The sequence below is a fragment of the Manis pentadactyla genome, chromosome 11, assembly GCF_030020395.1.
Source record: "Manis pentadactyla isolate mManPen7 chromosome 11, mManPen7.hap1, whole genome shotgun sequence".
Taxonomy (NCBI): Eukaryota; Metazoa; Chordata; class Mammalia; order Pholidota; family Manidae; genus Manis; species Manis pentadactyla.
The window spans coordinates 79965772-79992649 of NC_080029.1; the positions used below are offsets into that span (position 1 = coordinate 79965772).

The 26878-nt window shown below is 37.9% G+C and overlaps 1 protein-coding gene across 1 annotated transcript; it reads left to right on the forward strand.

Annotated features, from left to right (window-relative positions):
* Window positions 1-872: 872 nt before the first annotated feature.
* Window positions 873-3567, forward strand: RNASE9 (ribonuclease A family member 9 (inactive)). Its single transcript, XM_036880665.2, has 2 exons — window positions 873-903; window positions 1552-3567. The coding sequence occupies exons 1-2, from the start codon at window positions 873-875 to the stop codon at window positions 2229-2231; spliced, it is 711 nt and encodes a 236-aa protein (XP_036736560.1). The 3' UTR covers window positions 2232-3567.
* Window positions 3568-26878: the final 23311 nt, after the last annotated feature.

Here is a 26878-nt window from a genome sequence, read left to right on the forward strand (position 1 = left end):
AATATATGTATGGAGCTTGGCACATAACTGCCCATTATGTTAGACATTATTGTTTATTAGTTTTATTTTAGGGTGACTCCAAGAATGTATTTATTTCAGCTGCTCAGACTTGTTTTTCTCTCTTCCTACTCCAAGCTCCTGCGCTACCCAGAGAGGCTGATATCCCCACTATCCGCATCTCTCCAGCCCAGCCCTTGAAACACCCATTCTCTGAAGCACAGGCAAAACAAGGACTGAATGAGGGAAGGAGGCCTTGGGTAAAGATAGGCGAGAAGACTGCTCCCCAGTATACCTAAGGTACTTGCCTCTCCCTGAGAAGAAAGCCTCACTGGAGAAGTAATAATTAATAGTCAGATTTGGAATAGGAATGGAAAATGATCAATAGGCCCAGCAGTCCTGTAGGAAAGATGATCCTTTCCACTAAAGAGACTGTGCCCTGAGGTCTAGCCACTGGGCACAATTTCTGGGTCATGTGGTACTACGGCTCCTGGTCTTGCAAGGGAAGTTGTTATAATGGTCCTCATCAATATGTACCAAATTAAATGTTTTCATTTCATTTAAAAATGATACCATTTTTTGGAAATGTAAGTCATTTAGTATATCCTTTCATACATTTGTGTAGCAAAAACTTGCTCACACATACATAAAGGGTTAGGGAAATATTGGTGCCTCCTACCATGGGGAGAATAGGGGTGAGACACAAGGGGAAGGCAGTAATGTAGCGCCTGGAAGTCTCTGATGTGAGGTTACTATAATTACAGGTAGGCACACAAGACGAGAGAGTTTAGGGATGTGAAAACCTGGTCCTAGCAGAAACCATGAATCTATCCAAGGGCAGAAAAAATAATAACGAAAAAAACACAAAGTTAGTGATGCATCTCGGCAAAAAAGCTATTCTGAGAGGTAAGAGGTGACAGAGGAGGCTGCCAAAGGCACCAAGCAGCTGAAGGCAGTGAAGCGGCGATAAAGGCACACACTCAAGGAAGCTTAGCCTCGGGTGTTCATGTGACCCTGCCTTCCTTGATCCCTTCTCCACAGGCACCTGTGGTGGGATACGAGTGGAGTGGAGTCGTAAGATGAAGAATTTTCGTCCCAACTGCAGGATGTTTATGAGGGGAGAGGGGATTACTTACGGCTCTTTTCAGGGCACGGTCTCAACTCCTAAGAAAGGAACAGATGCGTTTGTTCCAGAAGGCGGGAGCATGTGCGCCTCCCCTGCCTCTTTCCCTCTTTCCCCGCTGCTGTCTGCACCTCCTTCCTCCTTCCCTCCTGCCCCTCATCTCTCCCTTGCTCTCTTCCTGCTTCCTTCCTTGTTTTCCCCTCTCCCTCTTTACCTTGATCTCTCTCCCTTTCTCCTTTTCCCTTCCTCCTCCCATCACTTCTCCCTCTCTTATCCATAGTCCTCTAGACTGACGGTGGGTCTTGTCAGCTCACTTTTAGGTCAGTATTTCACAAATAGTTAAATAGATTCTCAGTTGTCAATTTAAAAATGACCCCGTCTTAGAAGTCCGAATAGCCACTGACGGTAGAATGGACCCTGCCCTGGAACAGAGGCAGGCCCGGTATCACCGCGAAACCCATTTGCTCTTGTGCTCCCCCGCAGGTGCTCATGCGGACTCTCATCGCCACGCGGCCCCTGCCTGTGCGGCTCGGGCTCCGGCTCGCTGGCACTACTCCTGCTGCAGCAGCCACGGCAGCTTCAAGGGACACATTTGTTCTATGATTACGCAGATGCTAAAGAAGAAGAATTTGAAGATTATTTGGAGGAATTGGACAGTACAGGGCCTACCAAGCCACCTATCAAAACAAGTTTCCAAAGGCATACCATCATTTCTCCTGGAGGTCCACTGACTGATCCAAGCTACTGTGATGATGAAATAAAGATGAAAAATGTCCACAACAGGTTCCACTGTGTCAAAGAACATTTCTTCATCCTAATATCATATAAGAAGCTGCAACAGGCCTGTTACAACCTGTTTGTGCAATGTAAGAATGGAGTTAAGAAATGTCACAGGAGCAAGCAATACATAGAAGCCGTGTATTGTAATTTAATGGAAGGATCCTTGATGTCAGACTGTGTATACACATCTGCTTACCTGCAAGGATTTGCCCTGATCACTTGTCGATGGCAAAATGACATCAAAGAAATTGTTCCTGTTCATGTAAATGGTATTATGGTAATAAATCACTACCAGAAAAGCCTCATGGACCAGGAAGGTATCAGCCTTTAACCATGCTAGATGAGTGCTCCCTAAGAGGTTAGAGCAGGAGAATATAACCTCCATACTGATCCTTACAGGTCACAATTGAGAATGGTAAATTTAATCATTTCATTTTAATCACCTGCCTCCTTCCCTCCTTCCCCTGACACCACACAGGCATCATGGGCTAGGTTCACAGTGCTCTGAGATGTGATTTCAAACAGGTCATGTAATTCAGCACATTCCGAATGTGTCATGAGGATAGATGCCTGTAGGGAAAGAATACCCAGCACCAAGAGGAAAAGGAAGTGATTGCCTTATGTGTGCTCCAAAGCTGTGTTCATGCAAATCTCTAGTTCAATAGAAATAAAGTGAATTGAACTAGTCAAGTGTCTCCAGGATGGTTACGTGGGGTTTCTGGGTTTGAAGTTATTTTTCTCTGTGGCACAACTTGAAACAAATGAAACACAAAGAACTCAAAGCCCCTTGAATCTATTTATCCAGTTTAGGTAATAATTAAAAGAAATCCCTTAATATCTTTATTATTCCCTGTAACTGACTGAAATGGGTTAAGGAGCAGTGATAGGGGATGGTAGGGAGAGTGTCTGCTGCTCTTGCACATTTCAGTCTGCTCATCTCTTCCCCTTTCCCTATGCTTGTCTTCAGACTCAGAACTAAGGTCCTACTTTATCAATCAGTTGATGTGAATAAGGACCTAGGGCCAAGGGCTGCCAGACCCTGTTTCAGTGACTAAGGGAAGAACACCAGAAAATTGAGCCTCTAGATACCATTATTCACTTGAAAGCTCATGGCTTTTAACTATAATGTCTGAGTGAATGAGGATCCCATCAGACTTTTGGGAATCTCCACGACACCCTCTAACAGACAACTTCCTGTACATCAGTTGAAGAGGTTATTCACATAAGCTAGCCTGGGTCTGGGTTATGGACCATCTCATCTGGGTCATGTTCATCTCATCATCTTGGGGTTATGCAATGTGTGATACATTTATGAGAGTATGGTATAGTACAATAACTAAGGCACGAAATAATCACAGTGCATCTCCTTCTCTCCAGATAAATGATCTAATCCATACACATTCTAGAATTAGAGTCATGGAAATACCACAAGGACTATTCATGCAGATTGTTCCTTTTATCTAATATTGCATAAGAAGGTCAGATCCTTTACACAGTGGATTCCCTAAGATAGATCAAAACTATAATTTTTGGATTTCCCCTTTATAAGATTTCAAGATTATGGCCCAGTCTCTATCAGGATCCTCTCCTCAATGATGTCAAACCAATAAGATGAACATTGTCCGTAACCTTGATTTACATCACAGTTTATTCTCTATGTTAGAGTCCTTTGAGATGGTGCAACATCAATTTTTGCAATTGTGCTAAAATATACATAGCATAAGATTTACCATTTTAGCCATTTTTAAGTGTACATTATGTGCCTTCACATTGCTGCATGAATCACCACATAATGTGAATCACCACCACCATTTCAAGGAATTCTTCACCTCATAAAATTAAATTATTAAACAATAAAATTATAACTCCCATTAAGCAGTAACTCCCAATTTCCCCCTTCCCTCAGCCCCCAGCAACCACCATTCTGCTTTCTGTACCTATGAATTTGACTCTTCTAGGTGCCTCACATTAGTGGAATTATATAATATTTGTCTATCTGTGACTGGCTTACTTCACTTAGAAAAATGTCTTTAAGTTTCACTCACATTGTAGCATGTGGCAGAATTTCCTTCCTTTACAAAGCTGAAAATTACTCCATTGAATGTATGTACCACCTATTGTTTACCCATTCAGCCATCAATGGACACTTGGGTTGCTTCCATTTGGCTATTGTGAATAATGCTGCTATGAACATGGATGTACAAATATCTGTTTGGGTCCTTGCTTTCAATTCTCTTATTGTATACCTAGAAGTGAAATTGCTGAGTCATATGGTAATTCAATTTTTAACAATTTTTAATTTTTTGAAGAATTGCTAAACTCTTTCCATAGCAGCTACATCATTTTATATCCCCAACAGCAGTGCACTTGGGTTCCGGTTTCTCCAATCTTCACCAACACTTGTCAGTTTCTCTCTCTCTCTTTTTTCAAAATAGCCATCCTATGGGGTGTGAAATGGTGATGCAACATTAATTTTCAGTTTTAGTTATTAGTGAAAGAATGTAGGCAACAGCATTTGCAAAAGCAAGAAAAAAACTAGGCACACTCTTTGCTTCCTAACCAAAATAAACCCAATTGGCATTTTCCTTTGAAAATTTATGATGTACATGATGTTATTGGATAAGTAAAGAGCAGAATATTTAGCACAATATTCTCAAATGACAGTGTGGTGGGGGGTAATGGAACCAAAGCTTGTAACTATCCCTGTGTAACTATCCCTCCTTGTTGAATAAAATTCATGATGCCAAGTTGAACCTTATTCATTTGCCCCTGCATATTTTTGGTGCAAAATTGAATTAATACTTCTGATTAGCTCAGTCTCTAAGAACTCTTATTCTAACATTATAATATACAGAGCAGTCACAACACCTCACACTGTGTTTTCTCTATAATATAAAGATTTCAAAGTGTTTTTGTGTACTCTTTCACCATAACTCCACGTCACAAGTAAAGAAGTCATATTTTCTGCCCATTCTTTGCCCAGAAATAAGTTTTCACTTATCCTGATCCATACATTTAAGGTCAGCAATGCGATCATACATTTTATCCAAATCTTTCTTTTCCTTCTCTCCCTGAGATGGATCTCCTTCAGATTTCTGAGACATAAGGATCTCGACATCTATTAACTACCATATTTTTAGAAACACAAGAAAGAAATGGCTCATCTTTTACTCATTTTATTTGGTACATTCGATAACCTGCATTGAGTATGAGATAAATATTCCACCCAGTTTTTATGGTGGGAAGATTACAAAGGTAGTAAATATCAAGTTCTTCTTCAGGGTCAAAGACAATACCTTCAGTAACATAGAAACCCTGGAAAGTGACTCTAGTTCTACCAAAACAAGAAGTAAAATAGGTTATCCAAATGAGATTTTGAATTCAGAAACACCTTTTTCACAAGATGGGATTCTGAGACTGTTTTCCAACCACAAGAATATAAACTTCAAGAGAACAAGGACATTCACAGTGATGAAAGTATATATACAAATGTGCTTACTTAATTCCAAAATATTATTTCAAAATATTAAGATTTGACATTTTAAATTGTTGAAGATTACCTTCTTTCTCTTATTAAACTGTATTCATTAGCAGTAAACATAAGCAATTTACCACTTCAGTATATGCTCAATAGTAATGCCTGAGCAAGATGGAAGAACAACAGGTTTTTGGTATTTCATGATGGAAAACCTGGGCTAGAAGCTCGTGAAGGAAATATCAAAATAGAGGGAGCACTTTTAAGGTCAGATGGACAATTGGGAATATGAAAGAGGAATTTCAAGGAGAAAACAAGAGTAAAGAGGTCTTCTTCCCGGACAGGAGTAGAGAGAGAAGATGAGAATAAGGACAGGACATAAAGAGTCCTCTAACCAGGAGGAATGGTGATGTCAGCTAAGGGCAAGTTTAAGGGACATTGTTAGCACACGGGAACTAAGTCCTCAGTGAGTGTTTTCCATTATCTGCACCTTCGTACCTTCTGCACCTTTCTGTGCTAAAGGTATGAGGGTCTGATGGAGTCTTTCTAGAAAAGGCAAAGGGAGACAGACTGAGGCCTTGGTTCCAATGTGAGGCACACATTCTCTTGTTAATCTTTAGCAGGGTGTTGAACACTCAGTAAGAGATATAATTGTCATGATCCACTGCAACTTAAAAATATTAGGTTGAATATTTCAAAAAGTGAACATTGAAAATCTGCTAGTTTCTCATTTGTTGAAAGTCTGACCCCAGAATTTTGGAGAAGGTTATAGTGAAAGGAAGTCTACAAGTAAGTGAAGATGTAAGGCTACTGGTCCCATAGCTTTTTTCACATTTAAGGTACAGAGGAATCTGCTACAATGAGGATTCCTAAAATACAGTACCTCAAACACATAAAACTTTATTTCTCCCATACATAACAATCGTGGGGGAGGCAATTTGTCCAGGGTGGGAAGGTGGCCCTGCTCTATACCCCTACATTGCCACTCCATCATTTCCCAACTCTGAGGTGGTGTTTGTCTAGATGACTGCAACCAGCTCGCCACAGATCTACATTCCAGTGCATGGGAGTGGAACAAGGCAGGAGAAAACCAGCTTCCTCCGAAGAGAGCATGGCTAGGGATTTGCTCACATTTCTTCAGCTCATTTCACACGGGCCAGAACTTAGTGACAAGGACACATTTAAGGCAATGAATCTGGAATACTTGAATGTAGTCTAGTACTAAATGGAAAAATAAGAAAATGTATCCTGGGAAACAATTATTTGTCTGTCAAACATCTGATCGGACCTAAGAAATGTTTTTTTCAATGAAATTGGCCATCATTCTTGTTGCTATTATTCAGTCTTTAAACATCTGCCTTGAACCAACTCCAAACCTCTACAGGAATTCTGTGAATGTATTCACTGTTCACTTGCCTTCCGGTATGAGTGTCTCTATGTAGCATTGTTGTTGAGGAGTAGAGTGTTAGCTCCCTGGGCAGAATTTTATTTCAGTCATCCTGGAACAGAAGCACAGAATCCATCACCAGCAGTTTCAGCCTACAGTGATTGCTGTGACCTCACTGCAATGGTGTGGTTCTGGATTCTCACCTCTCCTTCAGGACCCAGAATCTCCTGTAAAACTTTTTAAAAATTGCTGATGCTTCTGAAGATTTGATGCACTAGGTGTGGATGAGGACTTGCCAACTGTATTTTTAATAAGCTCAACAGGCAGTTCTAAGATGCAGCCAGAATTCAGGATCACTGTCTAATGTCATTCTGAAAGCCTAACTATTGCAACAAACCAGCGAAAAGATATTTTATCCAATAAGCGAAAAGATATTTTATCCAATATAGGAAATTCCCTTCATTAGAGATGTAGTCACCAGGCTATTACAGATGGATGACAAAAGCCATTAACATCCTACACTTGACTGACTCTCTCTGCTCTGGTTGTTGGAATTAAGCAAACTATTGAAAAATGACACGACCAGTGACCCTGGGATGAGAATTACTCTTTCTGGTGGTTCTACCTCTCATTATAAATTTGTATGATGTCATTATAAGTTAATGTATGGGTGGCACATAGCAACTAATCTGAATTTGCTTCATTCTGGGTGTGTTGATAAAATTAAGTGCCTAAGAGCAGAGCTCAGCTGTGGTTATCTTACCAAGATAATTTTAGCCAGCCTCTCCAAGGGACACTTTTGTTGTATGATTAGAGCAATAATCCTTATATGGAACAAACTGAAAATTTACTTTACGCTACAACTTAAATGTGTGAAAAAGAATGCATGGTCTTTATTTTGTTGATAACTTATCTGTCATTCTCATGAGAGTTGTCACCACTTCTCATGTCACCACTCACAGAGAAGTTGATAAACAAATTAACTAATTATCCAGTATAGTTCCAACTTAAACTCACTTAAGAATTTAAACAGCCTCTTGATAGTCTCTCATTGAGATTAATATGTTCAGACTCATGAATACTCCTCCGTCTCTCCCCTACTTTCTTCTCCATGTGGAAAGAAAATATATGGGGAGAGAGGGATTTATGTTTCTACATCACAGCAGGAGAGTCAGGGCATTGCAGTGGTCTATCCCCATCTTCCCTTAATCTGCAACATTGTAGCCTCTGTGCCCCTGGTGCAGTTGCCTGGTGTGGCTGATATAACATGTGAGCTGTTCTTTCTCAGCTTTGTTTCATCCCAATAGTAATCCCTGCCTGACCCTACCTCACCAGGACCCCCACTGACTACAGGTTCATGAGTGGCCACTGCATCTGTCGGTCTACTCTCAACCTCAACTGCAGGGTTAGCTTGAGGAGGTCCCCCCTCAATCATGATCTAGGCTGAAGGGAGACTGACTGCATCCCTGCAAGACTCAGCATTCCTGCTGACTGTCCAGGCTGTGCTACATCAGTTACTAAAATGTGGAGATTAATGTGAGATGAGTGAACCTGTAGCATCAAGACTCTATCTTCAACATTATCCTCGGTTTATCTAACAAAACATCCTACCTGCCTAGCTAAAACTTCACCAGGAAAAATTGAGAGATGCATGACTAATGGCCTTGCTCTCTCATTCCCTCTCCCATTCCTCTGGCCTTGGCTGGAAATGGGGCTGGCTGGTCTTTTGTTTGTTCTTGTTAATTCCATCCACTTCCCATAGCACTAATTAAGCCTCATGGCCTAGCTATCCTGGGCTTCTCTATGAACTAAATGAAGAAATTAAGTCAGCCATTTTCCTATAGAAGATGACCTCAATATAGATGGTTGTTTTGACAGAGAGGACTTCTTCTGAAAGTTGTAATACATGGTAGGCATTTTCCATCAATAAAATAACTACGTTTGCAAAAGGTATAATTTTATGAAAATATATTTGGTTCATATGATGATAAAAACATTGTATCAACATATGATATTAGCAAAAGTATAAGGATATTAGCAACATTGTAACCATTTGCAAGCATTTATATGTATATCAGGTTAGAAAAGTGCTTTTATCCTCCAAGAGAACCTAAAAGTCATGACACCCTAATAACACTGAGCACCTCTAACACACAGATCTTGGTTTCTACACACCATTCTCTAAGAAAGGAAAGCAGGGATCCCTGGAGAAGGGTGAAGTGATTGATATCACGAATGGGGCAGGGAAAATGTGGAGATTAATGTGAGATGAGTGAACCTGTAGCATCAAGTGGTGCCAGAAAACAGGAAAGTATTCTAAGAAAGATAAGGGCTTGAAAGAATATATTTATATTTTTAACAGCTTTACAGAAACGGAATCTATACTATGTACTATCTTTTGTCTGGTGTTGTGTCTTTAACTCAAATATTTTGAGATTTATCTAATTTTTGTGTGTATCAGTATTTGATTCCATTTATGGAATAATATATTCCATTATATTGTGGATATACCACAGTTCATTTATCCATTACTTTTGATAGAAAATTGGGTTGGTTTCATGTTTTGATGATTACAGATAAAGCTACTATGAACTTTCATGTATAGTTCTCTGAATGGACACACATTTCCTATTCTCTTGAGCAAATACCTAGGAAGGGAATAGCTGGATCATATGGTAGATGTATATTTATCTTTTGAGAATTAACTATTTTCCAAAGTTGGTTGTGCTATTTTACATTCCCACCAGCAGTGAATGAGAGATTCGGATTCTTCATGTTCTCACTGATATGGTACAGTCAATTCTTTTTTTTACCACATTCCTAATTGTGCTCTTTCTTTCTTTCTTTTATTTTTTTAAAATTAAGGTATAATTAACATGTTATGTTATCTGTTTCCAATAGATATATCTGGTATATATATATATGAAACATAATTATTATCTTGAAAAGATACCTGTACTCCCATATTCACTGCAGCATTATCCACAATAGCCAAGGCATAGAAAGAGTGTAAGTGTCTGTCAATGGATGACTAGGTAAAGAAAATTTGAGACATATATGTGTGTGTGTGTGTCTGTGTGTACATAAAATGAATTAATATTGTTCATCTTTTAAAAAGAAGGAAATCCTTCCCTTTTCAGCAGCATTGATGAATCTGAAGTTCATTATGTTAAGTGAAATAAACCAGACAAAGACAAATGCTGTATACTATCACTTATATATGGAATCCTTTTTAAAAAGTCAGTTCGCAGAAACAGGGACTAGATTGGTGGTTGTCAGGATCTGGAGAGTGGGGTATAGTGAGAGTTTGGTGAAAGGGTACAAACTTTCAGTTACAAGATGAATAAGGTTTAACATATGACATAGTGGCCATAGTTTATAAAATGTACTGTATAATTTAAATCTGCTAAGAGAGAAGAATTTTAGTGTTCTCACCAAAAAAAAAAAGAAAGAAAATTTGTGGAGGATGATGTATTAACTCAGTGGTGGTATCTTTTCACAATGTGTGTGTGTGTGTGCGTGTGTAATATGTTGTACACTTTAAATATAGTATAATTTCATTTGTCAATACCTCAATAAAGATGAAAAATAGTTTATTCTGTTTTATTCTGAATATTGCCTTATATGGATATAACACAATTTAATTATCTATTACCTTTTATTGAAATTTGAGTTGTTTTCAGTATGGGGTAATTACAAATAAAGCTACTATGAATAGTCATGCATAAGTCTGTAGTGTTTTATGGTACCAGAAAATAGGGAAGTATTCTAAAAGGATGAAATCTTATTGAAAGAATATAGGAGACTGTTTTAATGAATTTCTAATGACCAAAGCTAGAAAAATTTGAACACTAAAATAAATAAAGTAGTGTTGAATGTTAATTAACAGAATAAAATAAATACCTATAAGTCTGCTCTGAGTTTTAACTCAGAAAATGGTGCATAGCTGTAAGACACTCTGATACATAGATAAACATATAAGCAGAGGAGAGAAGATATTTCTTTCATACAAAAATTTTCAATTAATAAATATATAAAGAGAAATTATTAGACAAACATCAAAGCAACAATTGTCAAATATAACATCCACCAATGGATGTTAAAATTAGTGGTCAAAAGTTTGAGATTTTAGCATAGTCTGAACCAGAGTCTTGGCTTTCAATTTTGTGTGGATATATCCAGATCTTAACATAGTCTCTAAGTATCTCCCCATAAAATAGATATTAATTATAAAGCTGTATTAACCAGGATTCTTCAGAGAAACAGGATCAGTAGGAGATAGCTATCATCTATCTATCATAGTCTAAGAAAGGTAATGAGCAGTTGGCCCCCATGATTATAGAGACTGAGTTCTGCCATCTGCCAGCTGGGGAAAGGCTAGGAAAGCCAGTTGTATAATTCAGAGTCTGAAGACCTAAAACTATAAAATTCTTAGATGAAAATGGGAAATGTTTCATGACATTGTGCTCGGCAATGATTTCTTGAATATGACACCAAAAAGGGCAGCAACAGCAAATAAGTAGGCAAACTGGACTTGACCAAAACTAAAAACTTCTGTGTATCAAAGTACAGTATCAACAGAGTATAAAGAGCAACCCGCAGAATGGGAGAAAATATTTGCATATCACATAACCCTAATGAGGGGCTAATATTCAGATATATAACAAACTCCTAAAACTCAACAGCAAAAAACCAAACAATACAATGAAAAAATGGGCAAAGGACTTTAACAAGCATTCAAAAAGAGATACACAGGTGACTCAGAAGCACATGAAAAGATGCTTAACATCACTAATCATTAGAGAAATGCAAATCAAAACCATAATGAACTGTGATTTCATGGCCATCAGGATGGCTATTATAAAAAATTCAGTAAACAACCAATGTGGAGAAATTGGAACTTTTTTGCATCACTGGTAGAAATGTTAAATGATATAGCTACTGTAGGGAACAGTATAGTGTAACTCAAATAATTAAATATTGAATTACTACATGACCCAGCAATTCCACTTCTGGATATATCCACACAAATTGAAAGCCAAGACTCGAACAAGTATTTGTACACTGATATTCATGATAGCATTATTCACAATAGCCAAAAGGTGGGAAAAAAGCGAATATCCCTCTGTGAATGGATATCCATACACTGGAATATTATTTAGCTTTCCAAAGAATGAAATTCTGATGTATGCTACAGTATAGATGGACAATGAAGACATTGTGAATAAGGCAAACTCAAAAGCACAAATATTGTATGATTCCACTTAGATGAGGTACCTCAAATAATCAAATCCATAGCGACAAAGTAGAACAGTGGGGAACTTCCAGTTTCTAGATGCAAGGAATTCCTTCCACATATAAGGAAGGACCTTAGAAGAGGTCACTAGTCCCTAACAACAAGTAAAAACCTGAACAGACTGAAAAATCAACTCTTCTAGGATCAGTAAGAGAGCTGAGGACACAGGGAGAACGGCTGCCCGTGAGACTGGAGAGATCAATAGGCAATCACAGAGAATAACAATTTACTGAGGACAGATGCATGAGGGGTGTTAATTAAACAAGAAGCCCATTAGACTGAGGTGGCTTCAATGCCTTTGGAACCAGTGTAAGCAAAACAAAACCTAATCCTGACATGCCTCACTTTCGAGAAATCGAAACCATTGTCAACCAACCACCAACAGCTAAGAAGGCTTTCCAAACTAAGGCAGTTGCATAAGCTATAGCTAGTCAAATGACTTCCTTGTTTGCCTCCCCTATGAAAGTCTTTCCCCTAGCTCCAGCTGGTGGAGCGCTCCTAACCACTTCCAGTTTGGTTCCCAATTTGAATTGGTTTTTACTCAACTAAACTGAAAATTTTAATAGACCTCAGTTTATCTTTTAATAGGGGAAACCCCTGCAAGAGCCAGTGCCAGGATAGGAAAAATCAGGATTATGACTGATGAAGTATTGGAGGCTCAGCGTGGGCAAATTAGAGAGTTAAAATTTTTAGGGAACTCAATCCTAGAGGGGGCCCACAATTTTGTGAGATTTGCTTACAGACCTCAAGCAGATTCCCACAAATAAATATGGGAGAAAAATCCCTTAGTGCTTCTGGCAGGGTGAAGGGGAAAGGAACCATTTTTTCCTCTGTTCTTAGTAAGGCCTACCCTCAAGAGAATCTAGTCAACTAGGATCTAACTTGCCAGGGGATTATTAAAGCCCAACTGCCCTGGGGGAAGAAAATACCAATTCAGCCCCCCTCTAGCCATCTTCTCCCATCTAAACTGGGGAGAAAAAAAAATTGAAAGCACTTGTGAAGTTCATAGTCCAGAAGCATAGGCTCCCTAAATGTCTGAGACCTGGTCACAGGACTGTTGCACCACCCCTCTCCCCACTCCCCACACCGTATCACCAAAGGCACATTTACCACAATTCCTTTGTCTGTACATCATGTCTGGCTGTTAAGAAAAAATTACAAGGCACACTAAAAGTCAAAAAACACAGTTTAATGAGACAGAGCAGCATTAAAACCAGACATGGCAGGGATGTTGAAATGATCAGACCAGAAATTTAAAACAACTATTGATAAATGTACTAACGGCATGCAGTTACATAATGGGAATAGACTTTCAGCATGGGACCATCAAAAGGTTTGGGACATGGACGGTGGTGATTGTCGCATGACGATGTGAATGTGCTCAGTGCCACTGAGCTTAAAAATTATTAAAATAGTAAATTTTATGTTATCTATATTTTACCACAATAAAAAGATAGGTAAAAATTAATATGTAGAAAATTGATTTAAAAATAAAAGAAGGTATATTTGCTGTCTCACAGAGATGTGAGACAGGGGAGAAGCAAAAGCTCTTTGGTCCAGTCTGACCTCTCTTTAGCCCTCTAAGACTAAAGTCGGGCCTAATCTCATAACCCTATATCTCTGTACCTTCAGCAGCTTCTGTTTCTGCCCTAACCTGAGAGCACCTTCCCACCCTCTGTTTCATTAGGAAGAACCTCCGAATACTCACTGGCAGTGACCTCCTGTGTACATGTGTCTTTGTGCACTAGGCAAAGACACCTCCTTAAATTTCTGAAAGTGAAATTGTGTTTCATGTTGTTACACTGTCAGACACAACTACCAGTTTTTCTCCAGAAATAATTGTATCAGTTTGTATTCTCATCAATAATATATGAGCCTCTCTCTTCAAGAATGTCATCAAAACAGTTTTTTTTTAAATCTTTGCTAATTTCATAAGTGAGAGACTGTTGTCCCTCACTGATTTCATCTATACATGTAGAATTTTTGGCCTATATGCTTATAGCTCTTTTAGTCAACCCTAAATGGCCTCATTTTAAAGTGACTGCAGGGCCTTAGATCCCTGAAAGTTAGGACTTGCTTTTCAGTTCTATAGGGCTCTCTCCTAAGGAATGGGGAGGGGAACAAATTTTTCAGAAATTAAACAATAGGACAAAGAAGGATTTGACCCAATTCTGCATCATTCACATTAGCAGCCACTATAAACTACTTTCCATGATAATTTCACAGATTTTTCAATTTTCTCCTATGGCATTATGATATCCTCCTGGAAAAGGGGATCCTCTTCACAGCTGCTAATCCCAGTACACTTAGCCACACTGTCAGTTTCAAATGCTCTTTATTTATTCCCTGTGAAATGTCACATCATTGTAACTCCCTGAATTCCAAAGGAATGCAGGAAGGATAGCACCTCGTGGCCCCAGAACTTCACTACAGCCAGGGCTTGGAGGCCAGAATCTGGTGGGAAAAGGGAACTAGGAGACTTGCACTGAAGATAAATTTGCATGAAAGTAAAATTCTCAGCAAATATATAGGGAGCACATGTCAGGTTTTATTTTACTTTTTAACAAGAAAACCAGCAGAGAAAAATAAATAAAGCTGGTTCCCAAGGTTTGGAAAGGAGAAATCAATACAGATAGTAAAAGGAATGCCTAAAAAAAGAGCTGGGTCAAATACAGACTTACTATCTAATGGGCTGCAGAAGGAGACACTCTCGGAGTCAACCTCTGTACTAGGATATAGAATCATAAGACCTTGGATTCTGAAGTTGACCTCTTACCTTAGAAGGCTGTAATCCATCCATGCCTCCATCTATTGTGATCATCAGTCAAATATACTGTGCTTAATAGAGACCTGGAGTAACAAATGAGGATCAATTAATTGGTATAAGGTAGATCTTGTTTGTATTTAAGCAGAGTTATTGGAAAATACTCTAGGGTTATATAAACAACAAGAAATTGTCATTTTGTTTTTCCACAAGTTGGAGGTGATTATTTTTATCTTCCTCAATATTCTGTTTTGTGCTTTAACTTGGACTGCACGTCTATCTCTGACTGAAATTATGAGAGGTGGCTAACCCTCCCCTGTCTGTGGCATTGCAAGCATCCTTCCTGACCCTACTTAAACACATACGTTCATTTATTCAATAAGTATTTATTTAGTGTCTATTGATGCCATTCGCTTTGCCAGCTATTGGGCACACAAAGTGAAATACAGATGTCTGGTTATAGGTTAAAGTGTTCCTAAAACGAGAATTCAAACAGATTCAGGAGTACATCATTAACTGGTGAGGCAGTATTGGAAAATTAACTAGTTACATGAGGAGAGTTGCTAAAGAGGAAGGATTCTGCATGATAGAAAAGAAAATGACAACTGGGGCAGAGAAGCAAGAATGGTGTTCCCCTCTACCCCTCCCCACCCACTCACCCCTGCCCTGACTCCACATACACAGAACCTTTTTGACCAGGGTTTAACACTATGGAGAGAGAGGAGCTTTAAGTACTGTTATATAGAGCTATCTTGACGAGAGACTCTGAGAGACTGAGGACAAAACTGGACTTTGGGTGCTCAGGGGATAAAGAGTAACACAGAGTGACAAAGGCATAATCTCTCCATTTCCCAAAGTAAATACATGCTCTACAACCTCTACCTCAATAGTTTGGTGCTGTTGGAAGAAAGCACATCTTGGTACAGAAGCCAAGTGTCATGGAGTCACTGGCAGCCATGACATTGATCAAGCTTCCACCAGTGACTTCGTGGGTAAAGGACACCACCAAGGAGGTCTGGAGCAGAAGCCAAAAGACACCACCTGATACACATGAGCTACTGATCTGGAAGCATTTAGAGACTCGCCTGGAGAATCCTCAGTAGGACAGTGCATGGGTGAGAGTTTAAGAGCATGTGGAGGGTACATAGAAGAGCAGACACTACCCACTGTCCCTCAGTATCTGTAATCCCTTTCTTCCTCCAGTGATTGTACTAAGAACCTCAAAGTTACCTGAGTACATAGTCCCCCAAAATAAGAGCTAGTTCCCAGTTTTCTTTTCAAGTAAAATTGGCCATGTGACCAATTTCTAGGCAATGAGATGTCGATGGAAAATTAGTGAACTGAGAGATACTTCTGGAATATATCCTTGAAGGGAAGGGGAATGTCCCATTTTTCCTTTTCTTTTTCCTAATGGCTGGAATGTAGACATGACGTCTGAAGCTAGAGTAGCCCTGTTGGACTCTGACAAGGAAGCCACATGCTGGGTTTGGCAGAGCAACAATAAAAACAGCCTAGATATTTGACACCATGGAACACTATTGCAGTCCTGAATTGACTATCCCTGGTAAAAGAAATGTGAGAGAAAAATAAACACCTATCTTGTTTTACCCATAGCTGTTTGAAATTTCTGTTACTGTCAGTCAAACCAATTCTAATTAATACATACAGGAATTGGGGAGAAAGGAGCAAAACCATGTGAGATGTAGCTCGTTACTATTACAATGATCCCATCAATAATCCCAGAGGTACGTGAAAAGATGCTCCATATCACTAATTATCAGGGAAATGCAAATAAAAACCACAATGAGATATCACCTCATACCAGCTAGGATGGCCAGCAAAAGGACTAAGAACAACAAATGCTGGCAAGGATGCAGAGAAAGGGAACCCTCCTACACTGCTGGTGGGAATGTAAACTAGTTCAACCATTATGGAAAACAATATGGAGGTTCCTCAAAAAACTAAAAATAGAAATACCATTTGACCTGGAATCCCACTCCTTGGAATTTACCCAAAGAATACAACTTCTCAGACTCAAAAAGACACATGCACCCCTATGTTTACCGCAGCACTATTTACAATAGCCAAGATATGGAAGCAACCTAAGTGTCCATCAGTAGATGAATGGATAAAGATGTGATATCTATACACAATGGAGTACTATTCAGCCATAGGAAAGAAACAAATCCTACCATTTGCAACAACATGGATGGAGCTAGAGGGTATTATGCTCAGTGAAATAAGCCAGGCAGGGAAAGACAAGTACCAAATGATTTCCCTCATTTGTGGAGTATAACAACAGAGCAAAACTTAAGGAACAAAACAGCAGAAGACTCACAGACTCCAAGAAGGGACTAGTGGTTACCAAAGGGGAGGGGTGTGGGAGGGCAGATGGGGAGGGAGGAAGAAGGGGATTGAGGGGTATTATGTTTAGTACACATGATATGGGGGATTATGGGGAAAACAGTGTAGCACAGAGAAGGCAAACAGGGACTCTGTGGCATCTTACTACACTGATGGACAGTGACTGCAATGGGGTATGGACAGGGACTAGATAATATGGGTAAATGTAGTAACCACATTGTTTTTCATGTGAAACCTTCTTAAGAGTGTATATCAATAATGCCTTAATAAAAAAATAATGATAAATAAAAAGGAGCATAACAGTGACAGTTAGAGGAATGTAAACCTTTTCTAACTATTCTCTAATCACACTCTTTTCCTTAACAAAAGACAACTGAAATATAAGAATTAGTAGAAACAGCTCTTGTGCTAAGGGAAACAGTTTGGGATCTATCACTGACCTATTTATATACCTGTAGGATCACAGAAATTCTTTGTACTCCTTAGCCTCAGATGATTCTTCTTCATCTTGAGAAAATTACAAGCAGAAAAGCAAGTGAGGTTTTTTTGGTCAACACTTTGGCTCTCTAAACCCCAAGTCAAGACCCAAACTGAGATTCCTAAAGCTCTGTATCCTCTATATCCATCCCATGATTTATGACAACAGGTCACAGAAAGCTCTGTGAGATAGATATGCAGTCAGGTATCTACAGAATTTATGAACTAAATAATAAAATTTGCAAGTTACATTTAAAAGCCCAAGGAAGGACTGTGGGTTTTAATTTTGTATTTTAACCAATTTAGTTTCCATTGTTAAAACCAAAATAAGCCTCTTGATAAGTGATCTGAAAAAAGCTATTCTGAGTGCACCAGAAATCTCCCATCAGCCCCACACCTCTGCTCCTCAAATTCCCTGATAGCATTGCCATGCCCTCAGCTGTTGCTCAGTGCTCAGTGTGCAGAACAATCCTGATGATACTAGGTCTGGAGGCTGCCCTGGGCTTTCTGTTTCTGGCTGAAGGCTGAGATAAGCAGAATGGTGACTCTGGACTTATTGGGAGGCCTTGGGAGACCCCCAGGGCACAGCTTGGGAGTGATCAAAGGACAGAGCTGATGGGTCAAAAAAATAACGAAGGATACAGATCATTCTGTTGTGTAGTTCATGTCCATATTGGCCTTATTCGCCTCATTATTCAGGACATATCAGAGGTCAACTGTACTCCCTAAGTGGGGACAGGGAATTTCCTTCTTATTTTGAACAGTAATGATGAAAATCACAAAAGTAATATGAACAGGCTTCAGTGGCCTGTATAAAAAAGGCTACACTTAATTAAAAAGCCAGTTGTAAAGACTTGAAATGCCCATGTCCCCAGACAGGAACGCCATCTGCCTTTAATGTGCTTGGGTAACTTTTAAATCTCCTGAGGGGCTCAGTTTGTGCATTCTCACAGGTCCTTCAGGTCCTTCCCTCTGCCCTCTCTGCCTGGGGGTCCTGCCCACTGCTATCCCTCAGGGGACGTCACAGGCCTGTCCCCACACTGGAGATGCTGCTTCTAGCAGTGCCTCAGTTTCAGGGAAAAGAACACTGCTCTCCCTTTAGATTTAGGTCCTGAGATACACTGTGTCATTCCCTTAATTATCAGAGCAGAGCTGTGATTAGATGGAGACGTCTTTAAAATTAAATTTTAAGAAAACTGGAATTAGAAAAAATTCAAACACTAATAAATGTGTGAATGTTAATATCCTTCTATAAACCTCTTTGTTTGCCTTTGGGGATGTTTCCTAGAAGTAAATTTCATGGGTTATATGAGTATTTGATTTGTGATTGTCACTGAGATGCACATTTATGTTTTGTGCACATTTCTATTGTACTTCAATTTTAATATGTTTAAAATTTTTTCTGGATAAAAGCAAAATTACATTTTAAAACCCAAAGTATATTGACAAATTTTCTCCCCTAAAGCTGTATCAATACATACTCCCACAAAGAGTTTCTCTAAATCCTTCTAACATTATTATCAACTATATCATATCTCATTCTGATAGATAAAAAATTGTCTTGTTAATGAGACTAAATATCTCAAATGTTTATTCTCTTTTGTGAATTTCCTATTCACATACTTTGCATATTTTCCCGTTGGGTTATTTATGTTTATTTATTGATTTTAGGAGCAATTTATATACAGTGCATACTAATTTTTCTCTAGTATATGCTGCAAATAGTTTTTCTATTCAGATGTTTCTTTTAAAGATTTGTTTTTTACTTTTTGTCATCCAGAAATCTTAAAATTTATGCACTGAATTATACTGATGGTTTGCATATCTGCTAACATTATAAACATTGTTCTATGTTTTCTGCTTTGCTTTTGTAATGTGATTTTTAAATGTCTTACATATAAAATATTTAATTCATGCACAGTCTTTTCTAGTACATGATGTGAAGGAGAAATCCAAGTCTACTGACTTTCAAGGGATAGTCCAATATGCATTCACTAGTTTGAAACTCCACTATTTCAGTGTCAGGCATGGTAGAATAGATGGTTTCACACCAGCCCTTTGCTAGAATAACTGGAAAAGCTGAACAGAAAGTTTTTTGATCGCTTTGAAGGTGTCAGACAGTGCCAAGTGAGTGATGAATTGTGGGGCCAAGTTTCAGGAAAGGAGATAGCTTAGTCTAGCATTTGGGGGTCATTTCTCCCCTCAAGGCAATGCTAATTTCAAGTGTCATATGAAAAGCTGAGGTGGGCACACAGTGGAAAGTTACTCAATCATAAAAATGAAAGGAGTACTGCTAAATGCCACAATATGGGTGAAACTGGAAATCATCATGCAAAGTGAAAGAAGTCAGACAGAAAATGTCAATATGGTATGATTCTGCTGGTGTGAAATATTCAGAATAGGTGAATCCACAGCAACAGAAAGCAGATTGGTGTTTGCCAGTGGGTGAGCAGAGGGAAGAATCAGCATTGACTGCTTAATGAATATGAGGTTTTCTTTTGGGATGTGAGATGTTTGGGATCTATATGGAGGTGATGGTTGCAACACATTTTGAATGTAGTAAATGCCACTGAATTGTATGTACACTTTTAAATGTTAATAGTATGTTAGGTGAACTTTATTTCAATTAAAAAATCAATTCATTGGTAATTACCAGCAAGGACATTTAGAAAATTTGAAATAAATAAACCTTACTGAGACAGTCTATAAATTATAAATAAGGTCTTTAGATTAACAATATTGTTTTAGCATGTTAATTTCCTGATTTTGATAATTGTGGATATTTAAACAGATGCCCTTGACCTAGGAAATTCTTCTTAAGTATTTGATGATTGAGATTCATCATTTCTGAAATTTACTTTCAAACAGGTCCCCCCAAATGACAGATAAAATTATGAAAACAAATGTGGTAAAATGTCAACATTTGGGGAAACTGGGTTAAAGCTGTATAGGAGGGTTTTTTTACTATTTTTACAAATTTTCATGTAAGTTTGATATGAACCAGCAATTCTAAGAAGGGGTAGCAGGAATGTGAATCTTTGAGGTCATTGAATATTTGTAGAAATGTTCAGTGCCACTGGTAATATGAGAAATGCAAAATTATTATGACAATGGGAAATAATTGCATACCATCATAATTTAGAATTCTTCTTTCATGTATATACTCCAGAGAACACACATATAGGCAGAGAATGCACAAGAAAGTTCATTAAAGTATAATTTGCATAATAACTACTTGGAAACTTAAATGCCCATTTACAAAAGAAAAAATAAGCTAGTATACTTGTAATATAAAATACAATACTAAAAGTCAATGAACAGGATCTACATATATTAGTGTTGATAACCTCAATAACTATGTTGATTGTTCATTGCAAGTGGAAAAAGGATACACACAACATGAAATAATTTAGGTACATTTTTAAAAGACAAAATATTATACTATATGTATATATGTTGTATATGGTATATGCACAGCTAATAAAAGCATAAAAACATCCACAAAGAGAATAGTCACTAACATCCCTTTAATAGTTACTTCTGGGGAATAAGGGGAAAAGAGTGGGGGATTTATATTAGGTGCATCTGCATTATTTTAATTCTTTAAAAAAAATAATAAAAAAGTGTGAACCAAATATGGCCAAGTATTAACACTTTAAAAATATTGATGGAAGTGTGTGGGTGTGCCATATTATTATTTTTATTGTTTTCTGTATGTTTGATTTATACTATCATTTTTAAAAGAAATCCTAGAGACCTGATTATAGAGTTCTTAAATGTGGTGATTAGAGATGGAGAAGAGGGGAGTGTCTTTTTTTTTATTGTAATAAAGTTGGTATATAATATTATTTTGATCTCAGATGCACAACATAGTGACTCGATAATTATGTACATTACTAGGTGCTTGGCATGATAAGTGTAGTTTCCCCTGTTACCATACGAAGATATTACAATATTGGTTATATTTTATATGTTGTGCTTCCATTCCTATGACTAATTTTATAATTTGCAGTTTGAACTTCTTTATCCCCTTTACCTATTTCACTCATCTCTCCACTCCTCTCCATATGATAACCAACAGCCTGTTGTCCATATTTATAGGTCTATTTCTTTTTTGTTTGTTCTGCTTTATAGATTCGGCAGATAAGTGAAATTATATGGTATTTGTCTTTCTTTCTCCGGTTTATTTCAATGAGCATAATACCCTCTAAGTCCACCCATGTTGTCACAAATAGCAAGATTTCCTTCTTTCTAATGGCTGAGTGATATTCCATGTGTATATGTCCATTTTCCTCATCCATTCATTTATCAATGGGCATTTGGGTTACTTCCATATCTTGGCTGTCATAATAATGCTGCAATGAACATAAAGGTGCATGTATCTTTTCAAATTAGTGATTTTGTTTTATTCGGGGTAAATTCCCAAGTGGGGAATTGTTGGGTCATATGGTATTTCTATTTTTAGTTTTTTGAGGAACCTCCTTATTGTTTTCCATAGTGGCAGCACCAATTTACATTCCCACCAAGAGCGTAGGAGGGTACCTATTTCTCTGCATCCTTGACAATAGTTGCTATTTCTTGTTTTTTGGATAGGGGCCATTCTGACTGGTATGAGATGATATCTCCTTGTGGTTTTGATTTGCATTTCCCTGATGATTAGTGATGTGGAGCATCTCTTCCTGTGCTTGTGGCCATCTGTATGTCTTCTTTGGAAAAATGTTCAGGTCCTCTGCCCATTTTTTAAATTGGATTACTTAAGGTGGGGTTGGTATTGAGTTATGTGAGTTCTTTATTTATTTTGGATATCAGCCCCTTATTGGATATATCATTTGCAAATATATTCTCCCATACAATAAGTTGCATTTCTGTTTTTTGAGGGTGTCCTTTGCTGTGTAGAAGCTTTTTAGTTTAATATAGCCCCACTTGTTTATTTCTGCTTTTGTTTCCCTTGCCCTGGGAGATGTATCCATAAAGAAATTTCTCATGTTGATGTTCATGAGATTCTTGCTTATGTTTTCTTCTAAGACTTGCATGGTTTCATGTCTTACATTCAAGTCTTTAGTCCACTTAGAGTTTATTTTTGTGTATGGTATAAGACTGTCATCTAGTTTTATTCTCTTACATGTAGCTGTCCAGTTTTCCCAACACCATTTACTGAAGAGAAAAATATTTTCTCCATTGTATATTCATAGCTCCTTTATCATATATTAATTGACTACATATGCATGGATTTATTTCTGAGCTCTTTATTCTGTTCCATTGATCTATGGGTCTGTTCTTGTGCCAGTACAGTTGTACAGTTTTAATCACTGTAGCTTTGTAATATAGCTTGAAATCAGGGAGTGTGATTCCCTCAGCTTTGTTCTTCTTTCTCAGGATTGCTTTGGCTTTTGGTGTCTTTTGTTTTTCCACATAAGTTTTAAGATTATTTGCTCTAGTTCATTGAAAAATGCCATTGATATTTTTATAGCAATTGCATTGACTCTATATAAATTGCTTTGGGCAGGATGGCCATTTTGACAATATTAATTCTTCCTGTCCATGAGCATGGGATAGATTTCCATTTATTTATGTCTTCTTTAATTTCTTTCATTGGTGTTTTATAGTTTTCAGAGTACAGCTCTTCCACCTCCTTGGTTAAGTTTATTCCTAGGTATTTTACTCTTTCTGATGCAATTGTCAATGAAATTGTTTTCCTGATTTCTCTTTCTGTTACTTTGTTGTTAGTATAGAGGAAAGCAACAGATTTCTGTATATTGATTTTATATCCTGAAACTTTGTTGAATCTAGTTCTATAAATTCTAATAGTTTCCTGGTGGAATTTTGGGGGTTTTCTGTACATAGTCTCATGTCATCTGCAAATAGTGACAGTTTAACTTCTTCCTTACCAATTTGGATTCCTTTTATCTCTTTATCTTGTCTGATTGCCTTGGCTAGGACTTCCAGTATTATGTTGAATAAAAGTGGTGACAGTGGACATCCTTATCTTGTTCCTGCTCTTAGAGGAAAAGCTGAAAGCTTTTCAACATTGAATATGATGTTGGCTGTAAGTTTGTAGTGTATGGTTTTTGTTATGTTGAAATATGTTCCCTCTATATTGAGAGTTTTTATCATGAGTAGATGTTGAATTTTGTTAAATGCTTTTTAGCATCTATTGAGATGATCATACAGTTTTTGTTCTTCCTTTTGTTAATGTGGTGTATCACATTGATTGATTTATGAATGTTGTACCATCTTTACATCCCTGGAATAAATCCCTTTAGTTGTAATAGATTATCTTTTTGGTATACTTTTGAATTTGGTTTGCTAATATTTTGTTGATGATTTTTGCACTTGTGTTCATCAGGGATGTTGGTTTGTAGTTTCCTTTTTGGTAGTGTCTTTGTCTGGTTTTGGTATTAGAGTAATACTGGCCTCATAGAATGAGTTTGAAAGTACTCCTCCTTTTATTTTCTGGAATACTTTAAGAAGGATGGGTGTTAGCTCATCTTTGAATGTTTGGTAGAATTAACCCATGGAGCCATCTGGACCAGACTTTTGTTTTTTGGGAGTTTTTTTGATTACCAGTCCAATTTCATTACTGGTAATTGGTCTGTTCATGTTTTTCATTTCTTCCTGGGTCACTCTTGGAAGACTCTATATATCTAGGAATTTATCCATTTCTTCTAGGTTGTCCAATAAACTGGACAATTTTTCATACAGTTCTCTTGTAATTTTTTGAATTTTTGTGGTGTTGGTTGTAACTTCTCCTTTTTCAGTTCTAATTTTGTTTATTTGCATCTTCTCTCTTTTTTCTTGATAAGTCTGGCTAAGGGTTTGCCTATTTTGTTTATCATCTCAAAGAAATCAGCACTTGGTTTCATTGATTTTTTTTCGGTTATGTTCTTAATCTCTATATTATTTATTTCATCTCTGATCTTCATTATGTCTGTCCTTCTACTAATTCCAGACTTTGTTCTTTTTCTAGTTCCTTTAGTTGTAGGGTCAGATTGTTTATTTAAGATTGTTCTTGTTTCTTGAGATAGGCTTGGATTGCTTTAAACTTCCTTCCTTAGAACTGCTTTTGGTGCATCCCACATAATTGGAACCATTGTGTTTCTGTTTTCATTTGTCTCCATGCATTGTTTGATTTCTTCTTTGATATGTTCCTTGATCCACTGATTATTTAGAAGCATGTTATTTAGCCTCTATGTCTTTGGTTTTTCCATTTTTTTTCCTTGTAATTGATTTCCAGTTTCATTCCACTGTGGTCTGAGAAGATGCTTCATACAATTTCAGTCTTCTTAAATTTGTTGAGACTTGCTTTGTACTAATATGTGATTTATTTTGGAGAATATTCCATGTGCACCTGAGAAAAATGTATTCTGTTGCTTATGGGTAGAATGTTCTGTATATATTTGTTAAGTCTATCTGGTCTAGTGTGTCATTCAATGCCTCTGTTTCCTTCTTAATTTTCTGTCTGGATGATCTATCCACTGATATTAATAGAGTGTTAAAGTCCCCTGCTATTATTGTATTGATGTCAGTTTCTCACTTTAGATCTATTAGTATTTGGCTTACACATTTAGGTGCTCCTATGTTGAATACATAGATGTTTATGACTGTTATTTGTTTTTCAATGGAATTAGATGAAAAGGAGCTTTCTGATGAGTCTGTTCATGACATTAGCTTTAGAATAATAACTTAAAATAGTGACAGGAAAATAGTCAATAACCAGTTTGACCTATATGTTCATTTCTTCCCCTCCTAAGTGTTAAAAGCTATATATTATAACATTTAATGTTGAAATTCAACTGTTTTACAGAAATACATCATTTTGATTGGTACCAGTCAAATGATGCATATTAATTGACAAAGGCTAAGAAAAGAGTACTATTTAAAAATTACCCATAGTCCATCAGCCCAAGAAAATTCTGATTAACTTATTGATATATCTCTTCCCAGATTTTACTCAGTAAAAGAAGTGCTGGAGTACTTAAGCTTGAGACAGAGGTGAATGTCAAAACTCACTGTACAGTTCCAATCATGACACTAATGCAATGGTGCCATCTGGTGGCATAACTCACACACATAGATGCTAAAGGTTGTTTTTTTTGAGAAGTGAATATATAAAAGAGGAAAAATTATACGTATTATACCTACTATACATTCAGCACCTACCATTTCCATGGTGTTACACATGCACACACACACACACACACATGTACATACACATGTATTTTTTTAACAACATTGAATTATCTTTTATGTTAAAGAGAAATTTATTTGTCCAAGTCTACAAAATTAGTTCTATTTGTTGGCAAAGCGCATTCTCTTCACTTACTAAATTGTCTCCACATCTCTGAAGATTTCACTTGAAAAACATTATGTAGAAGCGAACAACACAAGCACTGATGTGGAACTATCCAGATAAGGGCATGTGGCAAGACTGAAGGTGGGTAAAGAGTGAAACATCCGCGGTGTCTGCACACCCTGAGCACTATGATGTAATTTTCCTTTAGGAAAATGTCCTTTAGGAGAAATGCCTGAACCATGGTGTAGCTCTGGGAGGAAGGGGGTTCGCTGTCCGAAGCACGTTCGCTATGAATCCGCTGAGACCTAAGGAAGACAAGGGCGAGGGTTTGGAAATGAAAGGGTTTTATTCTCAGGGTTCAGTCTCTCCTCGCTCCAAACCCGGGCTCCTCGACTGGCTCCCTCCCCTCGCCTCTCTCCGCTTGCCCCACCCCCTCCTGCTTGGCTTCCGCAACCAAGCTCCTTTCTCCAGGCTGCCAGGCTCTGCTTCCCCAGTTCCTTTCTCCCAGAGGAACTCCGTGGGCGGATGCCTGGTGACTGGCCAGCGCCTGACCAATTATGTACCAGGATCCGGAGGGGAGGAGAGAATGGCTGCTTCTCCACCCTTTACCCTACATCAGCGATGCAGTGACTGACCTGCAGCTCTGCTGCTAGTAAACAGCACACTAAAGTGCAACCAGGCTCTTATATGTATATACAGTGGGCACTGTCAAGGTCAGATGGGAATGCTGTTCGAAAACGTACATTTTCCCCACACGTCTTCTCTGGAAATATTCTTAAGTGAACCTGGATTCAACATACTGAATACATGACTATGCGGCCACCATGAATAATCCACTCAAATTTAAAGAGTACATGTGATTGAAGTTGGGAGAGAGAAGAGAGAATGAAGGGAAGACAAAGGAAGTTACTACCCTCATCTT